This window comes from Temnothorax nylanderi, unplaced genomic scaffold, assembly GCF_030848795.1.
Source record: "Temnothorax nylanderi isolate EJ_2023f unplaced genomic scaffold, tnyl_v1.0 TNYL_tig0982_pilon, whole genome shotgun sequence".
Lineage (NCBI taxonomy): Eukaryota > Metazoa > Arthropoda > Insecta > Hymenoptera > Formicidae > Temnothorax > Temnothorax nylanderi.
This window is the reverse complement of record NW_027250044.1, coordinates 26,648-45,623: the sequence shown is the minus strand read 5'-3', so window position 1 is coordinate 45,623 and position 18,976 is coordinate 26,648. Positions and strand designations below refer to the sequence as shown.

The window sequence follows — 18,976 nt, the reverse complement described above, 5'->3', positions numbered from 1 at the left end:
AGATAGCACGTGTTCGGAAAATAGCATGTAGATAGGAAAGATTGGCAACGACAGGCGCATGCGCAGCTGAGATCAACGCCTTCCACAGGAACAGCCAAGAATTAGGTTAGAACAAGCGATGATATTTGGCACAGAAATGCTTCTAATTAGGTAGCAAGCACCAGAAAGATAATGATAGCACGTGACAAGCAACAAAAAACCTGCTAATACCTGCAACAAAATGGCCCGAAGGCGGCTTACGGCAGAAAACAGATTCACTTAAAGCAGGAGCAAAGAGAATAGACAAGCAATGATACTCACAGAGAGAGAGAGAGAGAGAGAGAGAGAGAGAGAGAGAGAGAGAGAGAGAGAGAGAGAGAGAGAGAGAGAGAGAGAGAGAGAGAGAGAGAGAGAGAGAGAGAGAGAGAGAGAGAGAGAGAGAGAGAGAGAGAGAGAGAGAGAGAGAGAGAGAGAGAGAGAGAGAGAGAGAGAGAGAGAGAGAGAGAGAGAGAGAGAGAGAATCAGAATCAGAATCAGAATCGATATTTATTAGACGCTCTGGGACTACGTCCCCTAAAGCGTCAAAACTAAATTACAAAAAGAGTAACAAATTAAATATAAGACATTCATGCATTCATACATAAGAACTACAAATGAAATATAAGTATAGAAAGTACATAGAATATAAGTAAGGAAAGTACAGATATTATAAATGAGACGTGTTACCGAAGAACTTAGCGCATACAACTAAAAGAAATAGCCATAACTGAAGGATGAATTACAAAAACTACAAGATAAAGGGTGGTTTACATAAGGGTGGTTTACATATCTCAAGGAACGCTCAGATCTACCGACAGAAGTCTTAATCACCTAAAGATGAAAACAGGAATTCATATAGTTTGGCCTTGAATGAGCCGATACATGTCGCGTTGCGAATGTCAGAAGGGAGAGAATTCCACAGCTCGGCAGCGGAGAAACTGAAAGATCGCTTATAGAATTCAGTACGGCAGAGCGGAAGGTTTAGGGCCTCATTCGGAGCTCTAGTATTGCGCTGCATGCTTTCATGCCTAAAAGTGAAATTGCTGTAGATAACTTGCGGTTTTTTCTTCTTGAGTACCGAGAATGTCAAGTTTCCCACGAAATACGACCGCCTAAGATCGATCTTGAGCCAGCCCAATCTGACAAGGTACGGAGTGATGTGTTCATCACGCTTTAAGCTGAAGATGAAGCGGACACTTCTGTTCAAAGCTCTCTGCAGACGCAGGTTATGCTGCCCTGTGATGTTAGTGAGAACTGTACAGCAGTAGTCAAATTGAGGAAGCATTAAGGCAGAGACAAGCTTCACCCGAAGTGGGACTGGGAGGAGTTGCCTGCAAAGTTTAAGCTGATAGAGAGCCGAATTCACTTTGGAGATCGTTTTAGTCGCCTGACTTTCCCATGAGAGAGCGCTGTTAATTGTGACACCCAAGTACTCCACCGAATCCGAGAAAGGGATCGCGGATTCTCCAACACGAACCTGAGGCACAGAGTCCAGATCGACGCTCCTTACAAAGCGCAGTGTTCCCAAGATCATCGCCTTTGTCTTCCCAGGGTTGATCGTAAGCTTGTTGTCGACAGCCCACTGTACGATCCTCTCTATATCCTCATTAATCCTCCCAATAGCGTCAGAAAGAAACCCCGGCTCTGCATGCAAATAGATCATAAGATCATCCGCATAAAAATTATACTTGCAGTGCCGCAGTATATCTCCGAAACCCACCAGGTAGAGGAGAAAAAGGATCGGTCCGAGAACAGAACCCTGAGGTACTCCCTTTCGAACAGTTCGCTCAGTCGACGGCATCCCAGTGGACGGATCACGTACCGCCTGTCTTCTATTGGTTAAGTAGGAACAAAGCCAACGCAAGGTGGAACAAGCAAAGCCCAGATTCATGGCCTTGCCAATCAAGGTGTCATGACAGACATTGTCAAAGGCCTTAGAAAAGTCAAAAAATACGGCTATCGTGATCCTCCTCCTATCCGCAGCCAGCCTGACCTCGTCCAAGACCCTTATGAGCGCTGTCTGCGTGGAAAAATCTTTTCTGTAGGCAGACTGAAAAGGATCGAGAAGGTTGTGTTCCTCCAAGTATTCCATAATCTCATCCGCCGCAATGCGCTCGAGGAACTTGGAGGTGGCACACAAGATTGAGATCGGCCTGAAGTCATTTAACACGGCAGGACGTCTAACTTTAGGGACGGGACAGACAATGGCTGACTTCCAGATCTCAGGAAAAACCCCGTGGGTGAAGCAAAAGTTGAAAATGTAAGTCAAGGCTGGAAGGATGCTCGGGAGCGCCCCAACCACAAGTCTCCGAGAGAGTCCATCCACACCCGTGGCATCCGACTTGCACCTGCAGATGGTCCGAACAATATCCAGGGGCTCAATGTTGCTCCAATAAAATTTAGAGTCGTCATACGCAGTTTCACCCAAGTAGATGACCGGGCTACAGTCCGTGTTCGACGTCACGTTGCACGTAAAGTGGTTAACAAGTTCCTCGCTAGTAAAAGCGAGATTCTCAGTCCTTGCTTTGGGTTTAAGAAGACCATATTTTCTTAGTTTTCTCCAGATCTCGTTAGGCTCATTTAAATCCTGGAACTCTTTAAGGAAGAACTCCGACTTAGCCCTCCGTACCTCGACCTGCACCGAGTTTCTCAGGCGTCTAAAGGTGAGGTAGTTAGCGTCCGTTCTGCTCCTCATCCAGACTCTTCTGGCTCTATCCCTCTCCCTCATCCGGGATTTAATATCCTCCGTGAGCCAGGGTGCCGGCAGGTTCCTGGGTTGCATGACTCGGAAGGGAGCGTGCTTGTCGTAGCAAGTCAAAAGAAGCCTGTTGAAGGTATCAACTTTTGCGTCAACACTTGCTGCAGAGTATAGCCCAGACCAGTCCAGAGACGCAAGTTCGTCAAGAAAATCTTCTGGATTAAAAGCGCGAAAATCTCGAACTCGGATGGTACGCTTAGGGATCCGCTCTATCCTGACGTCGTAAGTAATAGCGATGAGATCGTGAGCGGACAGAAAGCAGGCCTCACGCTGCTCGTAATTAACAAGTTTATTAGCCTCGTCTATAAGGCACAGGTCAAGCAGGGTGGAGGCAGTACGGGTATGATGCGTAGTGGTGTAGGGCACAAGAAAAAAGTTAGATGCGCTTACAAACGATCGAATATGTTCCGAATCAAAGGTCGAGGAGCAAAGATCAGCATTAAAGTCCCCGAAAATAATGGAGTGTTTGTAATTAACCGATAAATCAGAGAAGACGTCAAAGAAGTCCGAAAAACCGCAGTGTGGGGGTCTGTAAACAACGGCTAATAGTATTTTGGAGCAGTTCTTGACGGAAATCTCAAGGATTAGATGTTCAGGACCATCACAGTTGTCGTTCCCAGATTGGCGCAAGGTCGAGGCCTGAACAGAGTTCGACACGTATACTGCCACCCCCCCACCATTTCTACCGACACGGTCGCATCTCAAGAGATGATATCCATAAAGAGAGACCATATGGTCAGGTACCTGCGGCTTTAACCAGGATTCAGATATGCAGATAATATGATATCCCGAACCAACAAAAAAGGATCGAAATTCGTCCCAGTGAGCGAGTAGCGACTGGCAGTTCACATGACAGAGGCGTAAGCGATTTACAGTGTTATTGTCCATAATTAATACTGCTCATTCTGTCCACAACTCTTCTGCGCAGTATCGGGCAATTCCTGTCGTCCAGAGCCGAATGCTCTCGTCCAGCTTGAGGCAGCCATCTCATGCAGTTTCCACACATGGGAGTAGCACTTCTATTTGTACAATTCTTTGTTTTGTGACGTCCAGTACAGTGTCCGCAGATAGCCTCGAAGCGACAGTCCTTCGCGAAGTGCCCAAAAGCGAGGCATTTATAACATTGGAGTACCCTTACGTGGTCCGAGATTCCGCAGGCGAAGTATCCAATATAAGCAAATTTGTTCTTAAGTAGGAAAGTACGAATGTCCGGAGTAACTTCTATAACTCAGTTAGTAGTGCGCCTATCGTTTCTCTGAGGGTACGTATAGATAACCTTGACCGAGTTAGCGTCGAAAGATTTAAGATTCAAGGCGATTAAGTCCGATTTTATCTCGTCCCTTGACATGCTACAAGGCACGCCACGTATTAGCAGTCTCGGATTTATTTTGCCCTCCTGCTCGAGTTTGAGCCCAGCTCTTTCAAGTTCAGAGGAATTCGTAATCTTAGGCAGGTCTACAGATAGCGCTTCTATTCGCACTCCGTTGTTTCTGGCAGAAGAGACCCTATTGACTCTAAGATTATATTCAGCCGGCTTAATAATTTTTTGGAGCGTATCTTTGGTTTCCCTGGACGTTTTGAATCTCCCCGCGAAGTCCTCCCTGGGAGTAACGATTAAATTCGTAGTTTTTGGTCTTATAATGGGAGGGCCGCGAGCCGCCCTCACCCACGACTGCTCAGAGGCAGCCACAGCCGCATAGGAGGGCATAGAGGGGGGCCCGGATATCTCGCTCGCACACGCAACGGGGCCTTCGCCAGGCGTACAAGATGCAAATTTATCGCAAGTGTTTCGCACGACATCGCCGACAATGCCTCTAAGTCTCTCCTCGAAATTCTTATGCAGGATATCATTTTCTAACAAGCTCAGATATGCAGCGGACAGCTCAACAAAAGCCTCCTTGCAGACGCGAAAGGCTGTTTCGATGAGAGTTCTTTTTTCTAGAGTCTCTTTACTGGAGAGAAGGAGCTTAGAGACACCGTCGTGATGTGAATTTATAATTTTTCTGAGGGAATTAACCCTAGACGCATTCATATATGAATTTAGTGTTACATCCGACGTTGTTGATGATTCCGATGTCGATGGTATACGTCGTGTAGTGCCCTTAGACTTGTTTGTGTTGTCATTTAGCGCCGCGACTTCCAACAGGTCCGTCATCCCGCCCGCGAGAGCCAATCAACACCAAAGACGCATGCGCACGTCGCTCAGATGGCCGGAGAAGAAACGTGATCCAGGCAAGAATCCGTAAGATCCGCAGAGGACAAATATTCGGCGGATCTCAATCCCGTGGATAAAAGTCAAAGGATAGGCAAGCGAAGAGGCCTTGCAACTTACACTCTGCAAAAAAGGAAGGCCCCGAGGGGCATAGGGCGGCAGAAAATTCACACCGAAATCAGAGCGATATTAGACACGTCTGCGTATACTCACGTCGAGAGAGAGGGAGGGAGAGAGAGAGAGAGAGAGAGAGAGAGAGGGAGGGAGAGGGGGGAAGAGAGAGAGAAGGAGAGGGGGGAGAGAGGAGAGCGAGAGAGAGAGGGGGGGGGAAAGAGAGAGGGGGGAGAGAGAGAGGGGGGGGGAGAGAGAGAGAGACTATTTGCGTGTCTTATTACATATGTCCTCCGGGGCGAAGCCCGGGTAACCAGCTAGTCAATAATAAAATTTTAGACCACTATAACAAGCATGCTCCTTTACAGAGGATACTCTTTAGGAATCTGCCAGCACCTTGGCTGACTAATGAAATAAAAAACTATATGTGTGAGAGAGACAGACTTAGAAGAGTATGGCGTAAAAATAGGAATGGTGCAAATTATGAGATTTTCAAGGCGATGAGGAACCATGTGCAGAGCTTGGTCCGGGAGGCAAAGAAGACTTATTATTTGTCAATTTTTAGTCAAGAGGATAATGCAGCTGTCATATGGAGCAGATTAAGACATCTTGGTTTGATTCAGGCAAAGGAGGCCGAGAGATGTCTTGCTTGCTCTGTAAATGAGCTAAATAAATGGTTTGTGAATGATGCGGTTCAGGTGGCACAGGATGAGGACAGCGAGACCAGTCAACCGGATAAGATCTTTGATGATGGTAAACTATATTTCACATACGCAACGCCGAGAATTATAGCTAAAACTTTGGCTAGGATTAAGTCAAATGCAGTCGGTTCTGATGGAATATCATTGAAATTAATAAAAATGGTTTTACCTAGCTTGATGCCTGTAGTTGAGCATATTTTCAACTTCTCTCTTATGCATGGAGTTGTACCGAGGATTTGGAAGACTGCACTAATAACACCGATACCTAAGGTAAGGCATCCGACGTTGGCACAGCACTACAGGCCTATATCTATCCTGCCAACAATTTCAAAGGCTCTTGAAAGGATTGTATCGGAGCAGATAATACAATATTTGGAAGACTACGACTTGCTGGATCCATGCCAATTTGCATATCGAAAAAACTCGTCAACGCAGACATGCATTATAAGGATGTTGGATGAAGTGAGGCAGGCGGCGGATTCTAGGAAGGTCACTGTCTCCATTTTCTTTGACTTTTCTAAAGCATTTGACAGGGTTCAGCGCCACATCCTTATTAATAAACTAAGAAACATGGGTTTCTCCGAATTTGTACTCTGTTGGATTAATGCTTATTTGACTGATAGATCCCAAGCTGTCTGTAATAGGTTCGAAGATGTTACCTCTCTCTTGGCGCATGTTAGAATTGGAGTGCCTCAGGGTTCTGTTCTGGGACCGCTTTTGTTTATCCTCTATATTTCGGATCTGAAGAACATCTTGCGGCATTGTAAATACAACTTCTATGCGGACGATCTTCAAATTTACTTACATTGTGAGCCGCGATACTTGTGTAATGGTATCCTGGAGGTGAATGAAGACATCGAATCAATTGTACGGTGGGCAGAATGTAATGGGCTCCTGCTTAACTCGAGTAAGACACAGGCTATTATTTTTGGCACAGCTCGATACATTAATGGAGTACGTGTTACCAATACTCTGGCCTGGGAAAAGCAGGTGACTGAAACTGTTGGAAAAATATGCTCAAAGCTATACCAGCTTAAGATATCAAAACATTTGTTGTCTAATGCGTTAAAAATAAAATTGATTATCTCATTGATCTTCCCGCAGTTGGATTATTGCTGTGCGGCATATACAGACATGACAGAGGAACAAAACTTACGATTATATAGAGCCATGAATGCCTGTATAAGATTCGTGTTTGAAACTAGACAAGATGAGCATATTACGCCTTAGTAGGTGAATAACGGGGTCCCCGTGCTAGGGTGCAACCGTGGGAAGCGGGGGGGGGCCGCGCGCACGCGGGGGGAACGCCATAAGAGATGGGCGAGGGGGACGAGGGGGGGCATGGGGTGGGGATGGGTGAGGGGGGGTGAAGGGTGGACAGGTGCGAGGGGAAACATGGGGGGTGAGGGGGACAGGTGCGAGGAGAAATTTCCCCTGTAACCGGACAAACATTCCCCTGTAACTGGACAAAGGTGTATCGCTGTCCAATCAGATCGCGGTACGAAGGCTCGAGGCTGTCCAATCAGATGCGAGTATTTTGTGGGAACACCTGTCCCTAGGCGGGTGATGGGAAAGTTCGCGCCGCAGTGTTGCCACCGGGGAGGGTGGGGGGATCGTCGTTCCCGGGCGCTCCGAGAGGGCGCTCGGATCGGCGTTATCGACCGCGTTATCGGCCGCGAGCGGAAATCCGCCCCGATTCGCGCGTCATCGCGAATAATTTTTTCATTGCGCGCGTTCGAACGCGTCCAAACTCGTTCCAACTTGTTCAAGGTCGCTCTTCTCGACGTCCCCGCGCGGTGGGATTGGTGAGCGCGCGAAAACACGTTCGAACGTGTTCAAGGCCGTTCTTTTCGCGGGTCCCGATAACTGTTCTTCGTTCTTGTTCGTCTCGGTTCGAAAATTGTTTCGATCCTTCCCTACGCATCGTAGATGACGCAATCGCGGCGATCGTGGAGTAAGCGGAGTCGGGGGACCTAGGGAGCGCGGGATCGTATCGAGATAGGTCCTTTCTAAAAAAAGGCATGTTAAATCGATACTCGCATCTCTCGAAGTCTTCTCGAAAGTCTGGAATTGCTTTGTTGGCTCTTTTCCGCGATGCTGATTGGTTTCCTCGCTGCGCTAACTTCGTGAGCGGCTGTCATAGCATATTTTGACAGTTGTGTGTATTGTGTGTAATGTTAAAGCTAAATAGCGCGCGCGAAGCGCGCGTTTGTGATGTCTAGTACGGAAAAAAAAGAGAGATAACACATATATGAGATATCCGCGTACGAGCGGTAGTTTTTTATTTTGAAAAATAAAATATGTATTTACATACGTCGATACTCGTTTACAATTTTTTTGTGTGTATAAATATATATATATAAATTTGTAAACGTGCGTCGTGACGTTCAGGATTTGAAACAAAGCGCGGTAATCTCACGATCTTGTTAGGATCGAAAAATTCGCTTTTCAGTATCGCAGTCTTGGCCGAAGTTCCCGTCTTAATCGCGTTGGCGGCTATCTTCTGATAGCGCGAATACTTCGCGTCGACTTCCTCGGTGACCGCGCTCAGCGCCGAGACGATGCGATCGACGCAAAATTGGAAATCGTACAGCGAGAGCAGGGTGGCGAGCGACATTGCCAGACGAGCCGCGTTGGGTAGTTCCATACGCAAGATCGACAGGTTGTTGATCAATCCGAATCGCAGCGTCAGGTCTCCGATCGATATCGGCGAGGGGGGACGGGTTCCATCGACGAGGTTGGATCGCAGACACGACAATATGTCGTGTTTGCGCTCGATTAGTCCTTTCCACATATCGAGCGTCAGAGAGATCTCCTTGCCTTGCTTATCTCCCAGGGCGATATCCACGTACAAAGGTGCGGGTATACCGTACCACGGTGACTTAACCGTGACACCGATGGCCAAGTATTTGTAGCCAGTCGTCGTCAGCGGATAACGGGTCGTCATGGTTGCGAACGTCGTTGGGGGGGTGAGAGCTGGAACGCGACTCCCGATGATGATGATGCTGATGATGATCGTCCGTCGATTCGATCCTTCGTCTTTTGCCGTTGTCGTTCACTTCCGAATCCGTCTCGCGAGGGGAAAGATCCCTCAGCGCGGGTCGATCGGCCAACGTCGAGAACATTTCGCACGCGCGTTGCAGTATCGTTCGTTTCTGATTTCTGTTTCGACGCGTCGTATTCAGCTGACGATGCGATACTGATGCTTTGGCGGGAACACATCGGTATAAGTAGAAAAGTTTTCACTTATATCGCGCGATGTGCGGTGTGGTGTGGGGATTTGCGCAGTCCTCTACTTCCTTCGGCGGATACGGCGATCGTAAAGCTGAACGCCGCCGCCGTCGTCGTCGTCGTCCGAATCGCTCGCCGGTGACGTTAAATCGCCGACGCGTACGATTCGATCGAGAAGATCGCGCAACTGCTGCAACAGTTCGGTCTTAGGGCAGACGATATTCAGCATCCGTAGATCGAATTTACCGGCGGCCGTGACGGTTTTCGTAAATTCGTTGAATCTGTAGAACTGCGTCCAAGTGGTGAAGTACAGATTGCCGTCGACGTATCGGAAGATCGACGTCACGCCGGTCGGTATTCCGGGAAACGTCGCCTCGAGAGGCGTACGTCTGACGACTTTCTTTGTACATTCGTCTATCTCGCCCACCGAGTTACCGTTGTACATCACGGCCTCTATGGGTGTTTACCGCTCCGTTGAGTTTCGCATCTGCGGGAAATCCGAGTTCTCGCAAAGTCTTCGGCCAATTTGGCCTCAGAGAAAATTCCGGATATTGAACCATGTATACCAAATTATCTACGAACACCATGAGATCACCGGACGGAGATTGATAGGCGGCAGCTATGCGCGTGTAATTGTCGTGAAGAAAGCTCATGTGATTTGACAGGGCTAACGGTCCATTGTACGTCCTACCGTCCAGATCGATCGACCAAACGTACGCCCGAGATGTACATTCGATTTTCCAAAATCAATATCGCGTTTACGCGACCAAGGGCGCACAGGTCCGGCGATGGTTGCGGCGGCCGTGACCGCGGTGGCGGCGGTGGCGGCGGCGGCGGCGGCGGCGCCGGCGTCTGTGAGGGCGCGTTCGTCAGTTTTTCACCGTACAAACGTTGAATGTCGATAATGTCGAATCTGTCGAGCTTAACCGGATACTGCTTGTCGGGCGAGTACGCGAACATCACCGAAGTCTTGCGCTCATTGTGCCGCAATCCGAGAGAGTGACCAATCTCGTGCGTCAGCGTGAAATGCAGGGAAAACGTATTCGAGGGATTTTTACCGACGTGAATATGCCACGGCTCGTCCCCGTCGACGTGCACCTCGGAGACGAATCCCGCTTCGTTCGTCGGGAGATACGCGTGGGCCAGCACGTTACCGGGACCGTCGAATTTGGCCGAGCAATTTGGGCCGTTTACGTTGATATTCGTGTTACCGTGACGTCGGGTTCGCCAAGATATTATAATGTCAGGATTCGTTTTGGAGCGTTCGAACGTCAACGCCGAATGTTGCGACCACAGGTCGAACGCGGCCCGCGCGGTATTCAGCTCCTCTTTGGCGGCTACGTAAAAATCCCACGTCAGGTGAGTCCTCGGCCATTTTGATAGACTCGCCGTCGTTCCGTGCTTCAGGATATCTTGGAAACCACATCGCGGTTTACGCATCAATTGCAGCGTTTCGTCGTCGAGCGTTCCATCGCCGGGCAGACCGTAGTATCGTTGAAATTCCTCGATGGCGTTACGAAGAACGTCGTTTCGTCTCTGAGCCGGAAACGCGTCCACATCTTCGGTCAGATATCCGTATTTCCGCAGGTAATCGATCGTATGTGCGTAATTCTCATCCGTGGGATTGACGCACTTCGCGGCGATAAAACACGCGGTTAACGCGATTACGCGCGCGAGCCACATCGTCGAGGGCGAGAGAGAGCGAGAAAAACGGCGGAACTGCGATAACGGCGTTTCACGATATGAGCGCGATCGCGACGCGCGGTCCACGCGGTGACGCTCGTTGCCGATAGCGCGGACAGGTGGCGGCGGGGTCTCGCGGTGGAAAAAACGCGTCAATTCCGGCGGATGAGTCCGTTTGATAAAAAAAATGCATTTTTTCCTCTGTGCAAATTTTCTAAAAATAGTTTTCATTACACAATATCCTGCTTCTTTTATTGACGATGACGATGCGTCGCGATACGAGCGCGATCGCGAAGAGCGACATACGCGGGGATGCTCGCTACCGATAGCGCGGACAGGTGGCGGCGGGGGTCTCGGGGTGGAAGAAATGCGTCGACGATTCCGGCGGATGAGTCGGTTTGATTAGAAAAATGCATTTCTTCCTGTGTGCAAAGGTCAATTTTTTACATAGTTTTTATTACACGCGCAATATCTTTTATGATTGCACATCCCTTCTTTGATTCCACATCCTTCTTCGATTGCGCATCCTCGATATATATAAGGACTCGAGGCTAGACTCGGGTGTAGTTCGTTCACAGTTTTTCGAGCTAGTGACGTGAATTTTTCCTAAGAACACGTAATGGACAAAATATCCAAACTGAAAGGAGTGTGCGATTTGGCGCAAATCTAGGCAACGTCCGTAGCTAGGGCTACGGACGACTTACACGAGGCGGTGCTGCAGCTGCAGCATCGCCTCAGAAATATCGTCGATGGAGCGCCGCCCTGTCTGCAAGTCACGATCCGCGTCGACGAGGACGCACGGATGTTCGATCGAATGTAAGTTTGCAAATGTAAAATTATATTGTTATATATTCATTTATATATTTATTTATATTTTTATTTATTTATTTATAAATTTACTTATATATTCAGTTATATATTTATTTATAAATTCACTTATATATATTCATTTATATATATTTATTAATAATATGTATTTTTTGCGAAGAGGACTCATCGTATTGGTGTTAAAAAAATCGAGGAACCACATGCGTTTGTACGCTGCGAGGATTCGCAGCATGTATCGGGACGCCGCGCGACTCGATTCATCGGCGAAGCGTCCCGATACATGCTGCGACGACAATGATGACAACGACGACGAAGACAACAACGACGACGACGAGGAGGATGAGAGCGGTCGCTGCAATATTGACATCAACTTGATTGACGTCGACTTCGACGACGACGTCGTCGAGGGCTGGCCCTCTGTTTCTAACAAGAAATAATATGTAAAAAAATTAATATAGTAAATAAGTAGTATATAATATAATATAATATAACATAATATACTATAATATAATATAACATAATATAATATAACATAATATAATATAACATAATATAATATAACATAATATAATATAATATAATATAAAGGGGTTAGCTCTCTTCATAATAAATTGGATAAAATTATATTGTTATGTATATAATTATATCAAACAATAAAGATTTTAATTTCATTTATATTATTATAGATAGAAAAAGATTATGTTACAACACCATATGTCAAATATCCTTTCTTTGGTTTCTTCTACTGCTATTTTATATATATAATTCTTTTTAATTTGGTTGATTAGAGCAAACTTTATACGCAATCAAAGATTCATATACGAATTTACGAAAACAAAACTTCCTCTATGAGGAAGCAATAAGGATAAAGTAGTAAATAAGTAGTATATAATATACAAGAATAAATATAATATTGGATAAATATAATATTAAATAACTATTATATAAAGATAAATACGCGTGAACAGCAACGAGATTAGACGCTCCCACCGCCGATATCGCGCTTCCGCTCGACGCTCCCGACTCCGCTCATTGACAGTTTCGCGCGCTCGGCGTTATCGTTGCCGTTCTTCTTCGAGTTCGACGCTCTCGTTCGCTTGCTCGTCGCTATCGCTCGCGCGCTCGACGCTATCGCGCTCGGCGTTATCGAGTACGACTATACGTACGGTGTAGGTATGCGAATAATGAATAACTTCGTTCGTTGATTTTGCATCAGTTTTTTTATTTATTAAAATATAGATAGATAGATAGATCTTTTTGTTATTGATTAAAATATATACATATATAGATGGATGGATGGATACACATTTATATTTGATCCGTGGAGTCGATGCTGGAGAGACACTCGCGTCGCTCGTTCCACCAGTCGCGCAACTTCATCACGTTCTCCATCGCGCAGCACCGTTGATGGCGTCCGCAGCGAAACGCGCGATCGGCGCGAAGAAACTCCAGCCGATCGATGTCGTCGTACTCGGCGTCGATGGTCTCGATCGTCGCGTCGACGTCGCCGAGAATCTCCTCCAGCCACCTCTTCTTCTCGAGGCCTTTCACGTATATTCGCGCGCCGGGCGTCTCTTCTCCCTCGCCCAGGTCGTCGCACACCGCGCGTCGAATAATCGACCTGGCTAGGCGATAGTCCACGTCCCCGTCTTTCCAACGGAGGCCGTGATGGTTCGCCATCAGCCAGTTGGCCCTTGCTTTTTCGGCGTTCGTGAGGAGGTCCCACTTCATCGGCGCGCGAAACACGTGATGCGCGAGTTCGCGCGTCTCGCTTCGGAGCACGGCCACCTCCTTTGCGACGAATCTGTCGCTCACCACGAATCCCTGCAGGTCGACGAAGATCGTCGTTGCCGCTGCGGCCATCGAGTCGGTGCGCGTCGAACAATTCACGCTCAAACTGCTCGTTCTTAACGGGATCTGAGGAACGATCGAAGGATCCCCGTCTTTATATATGTCGTAGGCTTTTAGAAAAATCAGCCCGTTAGCTAAAATCCTAGGAACTTAGCTAAACGCCGGCCAATAGAATAATCAACCGTGAATTAGTGTAATAGCCTAGTAAATTCAGCCTCTTAGGCTAAAAGCCGGCTGTTAGCCTAACGGCCTGACACGCTTTGGTCAGTTAGAAAAATGATCATTGGATAGCATTGCGAATGTAAACAAAACATTTAATTACACATATACATTACTAGCTGGTTACCCGGGCTTCGCCCCGGAGGACATATGTAATAAGACACGCAAATAGTCTCTCCCTCCCTCCCTCCCTCTCTCTCCCTCTCTCTTCCTCTCTCTTCCTCTCTCTCTCCCTTTCTCTCCCTCTCTCTCCCTCTCTCTCCCTCTCTCTCCCTCTCTCTCCCTCTCTATCCCTCTCTCTCCCTCTCTCTCCCTCTCTCTCCCTCTCTCTCCCTCTCTCTCCCTCTCTCTCCCTCTCTCTCTCTCTCTCCTCTCTCTCTCTCTCCTCTCTCTCTCTCTCTCTCCTCTCTCTCTCTCTCTCTCTCTCTCTCTCTCTCTCTCTCTCTCTCTCTCTCTCTCTCTCTCTCTCTCTCTCTCTCTCTCTCTCTCTCTCTCTCTCTCTCTCTCTCTCTCTCTCTCTCTCTCTCTCTCTCTCTCTCTCTCTCTCTCTCTCTCTCTCTCTCTCTCTCTCTCTCTCCCTCCCTCCATCTCTAAAATGCTATAAATTAAAAAATATTACTTTTTTAACGACTGAAATTCAATTCCGTCGTATACAATTCTTTGAGATTCACTCAATTATTTCCTAAAAAAATTGGACAAATTTCGTAACCGATTTCCAAAAAGATACCGCTTCCCAAAAAGATCGGTAACGAAAAACTATACAGTTTATAACACTCCCCGGGAAATTCTACCCCTGTTTTATATGCAATTCTTTAAAATTCAATCAATTATTTCCCGAAAAATTAAAAAAACCGGTTTCCAAAAAATCAGTAACAAAAAACTATACACATAGTGGCACTCCCCGGAAAATTCTACCCCTATTTCACATACTTTTGGTAAAAATTTGATCTGTAATTCTTTGAGATTCGGTGAATTATTTCCCGAAAAATTAGAAAAATTAGAAAAACCGGTTTCCAGAAAATCGGTAACAAAAAACCATACACATAGTGGTACTCCCCGGAAAATTCTACCCCTATTTCATATACTTTTGGTAAAAATTCGGTTCAGGGGTTTGGGCTGGGCGTTGATGAGTGAGTGAATGAGTCAGGACATCTTCCTTTATATATATAGATTATATACATTATTATTTATTAATGCAAGTTGAGCTCATGTGGTAACGAGAGTTGCACAAAATCTTTGCTTTAAAGCAGGCACACCTGTTCGTCCGTCACTGATTCTTGGCTATTTTACAATTACATTTTTTATACGCCTGACCACCACTTGCTGACTGTTTTGCAGCAGCTTTTCTCAAGGTGAGAAATATGTCGTGTGATTTGGTAATTTGCCATTTTCTGTGATATAATAAAGCATTTTATCTCTACCTCCGTGGCCAGTTTGGATGGGAACTTCCATCAGTTTCTCATAATAATCTTCAAGTGCCTCTATATAGATCACTGGTTCGCTTGCGTTTTGTCTTTTTACAATTACTCGCGTTTCATACCCAATTTTCGCAAGTTCATACATCTTAGCATAGTGATAATGAGAGATAGTCTGTTTTGAATTGAAATTTTCAAGCTCTTCTAACATTTTAATCACACGAAGCATGTGTTCACTTGTTATAAAAAGGCAGAATAGACAAAAGAAGAAGACAATGGTTAATATGGATAATGCGCAAACAACAAAAATAAATAAATAAATATCTCTATTTATATATCTCCCGTTTCCGGGGTGTGGTATCCTACAATCGCCATTTCCGCTAGATGATTTTGCGCACCACATTGGTCAGCGGACCGTACTCGATGACGCGATCGTGAACGATGAGACAAAAGGCGGTGGTCTTCGGCGGAACGTTTTCCTTGCATTCGAATTCGATGCGCACGTCCACGGTGGCGCTCTTCACCGCTTCGTTTTGGCGGGAACAATCGATCACCACGAGCGGCGCTACTCGCGCGAATTCGCGCGGGGAGAAGAGCGCGTCGTCGCGACTGTCCCCGTAGTACCCTCCTCGAAATTTCGCGTACATTTCGTACAGCACGGCGAACTTGTCGCTTTCGAAATCCGCGTTCACGTCGTCGTAGGGATAGAATTCCGAGTTGAGATACAATTTTACGTTGGCGAGCGCGCAATGATCGAACCTCGAGGAGTCCTCCGTGAATTCGTTTCGCCGTCCGGTCTGCAGCGCGAATATGACGTATCGCGGCTTCTCCAACTGCGGCGCGGCTTTCACGGCCCACGAATGCTTGGTCGTGCTCTGCATCAGAGGAAATTCGTACAGGTCCCAAGAGCGAAAGCCCACGCTCAGAAATCGTCCGCTCTCCAACGTTCGCAAAAGCGACAATTTAGTCACGTCGTTTAACGCCACGTGCGGCATACGCCATTGCACCTTCAGTAGCGTAATTTTAGGATCCTTGGCGGGATCTCTCGGCACGGTTTTTTTCGGATCTACGACGCAGTTGACGTCGTTACGAGCGCGTATCAGGATAAGTTCGTGTCGCGCGTTTATCACAACGCGTCTGTAGTCCTCGCAGAAACCCAAAAGAATATTCAAAGGTACGCAAAAGTTGAATTGACGGGACGCGTCGTTCAGATTCGATTCGTTCGTCGGATAACTCCATCCGGCGTTCTGCAGTCTCCTGGCTCGTTCGGCGGTCAGCGACGCGTAGTTCTTTATCGTGCTGGTTATGCCGACGTTTCTATACCGGTCGATCTCCACGCCGTCGAGTTCGTATCGAATCTCGTCGAACATAAACGCCACGCAGTTGTTGACCAATTTCGCGTATTGCCTTTGAGCATCCGTCGCTTCCGACGTCGTCGCGCCCGCGCCGTCGTCATAGAGTCGTCCCTCGACGTACAGAAAACTGTCGCACGGCAACGTATACAGATCCTGTTGCTGTATGAGTATTCGTATCTCGTCGTTGTGCCCGAACGTTGTGTTCACGTACGGGTTATACGTGTGAGTCTCGATTCCGACGATGCGCTCGTCGAAGATCGGCTCACCGCTGATACTCAGAATGTCGGCCATGGTCTTTCCTTTCGAAGTAGAAACGACGCGTTTCTCACGGCGAGACCCAGCGATCGTAGGAACCTGACGTTGGCGTTGCTGAGAACGGCTCTCTTTCCTCCTCGACCACCACCACCACCACCTCTTCTCTTCCTTACGCTTTCGATTACGTCGTAGAACGGACTAGCTCGCTCGTTCGTACAATCCGCGCTCGATCCGTTCAGAACGAGCATCCCTCTCGCTCTCTCTTCAGGTCGCGGAGATACGCGCACACACGCACTAACTGCGGCGACGACGTACGTGCAGTCTAATCGTTATCTCCTCGCCGCGAAAGTCGATCAATCGATCGTTCTGATCCACGATTCGCACCGTGATATCGGTGACGTTTCGCGCGACGATCGGGAGGTAAATGATCTGCTTCGGAGTCTCCGACAGTTTATATCCCGGTGGAACTTTCGGCGCGAATTCGTGTATCACGTGCACTGAGCGTCCGTTGCTGTATGCTCCCGTGGTGATGCCGCATTCGATGCGAATTATGTTCACGCTCATGACGTCAACGGGTCCGTCGGAAACGTACCATTGGTTTGGTTTTAGGATACGATCGCGCGAGAAACCAAAAAGAGAACCGATGTTGTTCGGTTTTGTAAAATTCACTCTGTAGGCGCACTTTATCTCGCTCCTCATGGTATTCTCGTTGGCGCGAAGAGCGAGTATCGTTCTATCGCCGCCGTCATCGTCGTCGTTCTTGCCGTCGTTGTCCTCGTATATGCCATAACCGTCGTCGTCGTCGTCGTCTTCGTCCTCGTATATGCGATAAGCGTCGTCGTTATCGTCGTCGTCGTCCTTCTCCGTTTGTTTATTTTCTTTTACCCGTCCAGCGCCATCGGCCTGCAGTTTTTCTCTCTTCTCTTTCCCTTTCTCTCTCTCGCGGGCGCGACGTTCGCGATGAAGAAGAGCGGCGCGCAGATATCTGCTCACGGCTCGCAGCTCGTACGACCCTTTCGGAACGACGATCTTCCGGTTGTCCTCGCCGAAGTAGAATCGATTGTTCGCCGGCGTAACGTTCGGTATCGAATTGTACGTCTCAAAGGTCGCCAAACCCAGCTCGTACTCGCCGTCGCTCAGATCCAAAGCGGGAAAGTGACTCGCTGTGAGAACGCTGCTGGTTCCGGTTAACGTGAGCGTCAGCGACATCGCGGGAGAACGTCGATCGTTCGCCACCGCTCCCCCAATCGATCTCGCGAAGAAATCGCAGGCACAGCTGTCCGCAAATTCTCTGCTCGAACGTCTGGAACGCGCGACAATTGTACGTCACGATCGCGCTCTCGCCGCCACCGCCGAGATATCGCGCGAGATCCCTCGGCGGACGGAGATTTCCGAACGCGTCGAAGTAGATCGCCGCGTTCCCTTTCTTCGCGTAAGCGACCCAATGCGTGCCCGGACCCGCCGCGTCGTCGAGATTCACGATGCCGCACTCCGCGTGTCGCACCCTCGTCGGCAGAGCGTCGCGCATGAACACCCCACGGAAGAACGGTATGCGTAGGCGACGCGCCGATCGATCGAGCTGCTCGTTCGTCGTGACGCCGTACGGCGGCAGATCCGACGTCGCCGCTAAGGTCGCCTTCTTCCGCGAAATTTTTTTTTCGGCGATTCTCCTTGCGCCACCTCCGCGCTTCTTATACGGCGTGAGGTACAACCCGCGACCCTCCATCGCGCGATTGTGTCGCTGCAGTTCCTCGAGTTCCCGTCGCGCCGCTTTGCCGGCGCTCACCGCCTTGGCCACGCCAGCCGCGCCACCGATCAAGGAACCGAGCGCACCCAACATCGGTAGAAAAGGCAAGAAGCCGCCGCGTTTCGCCGTCGGAAGTATCCTCCGCCTCTTCCTCCTCGTCTTCGCGTTTCTCCCCGTTCCTTTCCTCTTTCTTCCTTTTTTCCTTTCCATACCCATGCCCAGTTTCGTCTTCGCTTTCATAGCCGCCCATACGGCCGCCGCGGCGAGTCTCTCACTGACCGTCGAGTCCTTTGCGGTAACGCGCTCGCGCGCCCTCTCGGCGAGCAGTCGATCGGCGACGTGTCGTTCGGCGAGCTCGCCGCTTCGCGAATACGCTATGTCGTGCTCGCGACACGCCGCGTCCAACGGATTGATGCCTTTGTCGCCGCGCGCTAGTCTCTTCGCTAGACGCATACCGGGTCCGCAAAACTGATAGCCGGGTATATGCAGCTCGAAGGGAAGAGCGTTTATCGCGCGATCGAGTAGACCGGCGCCGCGCATTCGGTCGCGGTTGCGGGAAGGTTTTTTCTTCTTTTTAATTCGAACGGAAACG

The 18,976-nt window shown here is 48.4% G+C and overlaps 2 protein-coding genes across 2 annotated transcripts; both read right to left on the bottom strand.

Moving 5' to 3' along the window:
- Positions 1–9,718: 9,718 nt before the first annotated feature.
- On the bottom strand, positions 9,719–10,714 carry LOC139786206 (stromelysin-1-like). Its single transcript, XM_071725369.1, has one exon. It carries the CDS (start codon positions 10,712–10,714, stop codon positions 9,719–9,721), a length of 996 nt encoding a protein of 331 aa, XP_071581470.1.
- Positions 10,715–15,407: 4,693 nt separating this feature from the next.
- LOC139786204 (uncharacterized) lies at positions 15,408–16,673 on the bottom strand. The gene has a single exon (XM_071725368.1). It carries the CDS (start codon positions 16,671–16,673, stop codon positions 15,408–15,410), a length of 1,266 nt encoding a protein of 421 aa, XP_071581469.1.
- Between the last annotated feature and the right edge of the window lie 2,303 nt (positions 16,674–18,976).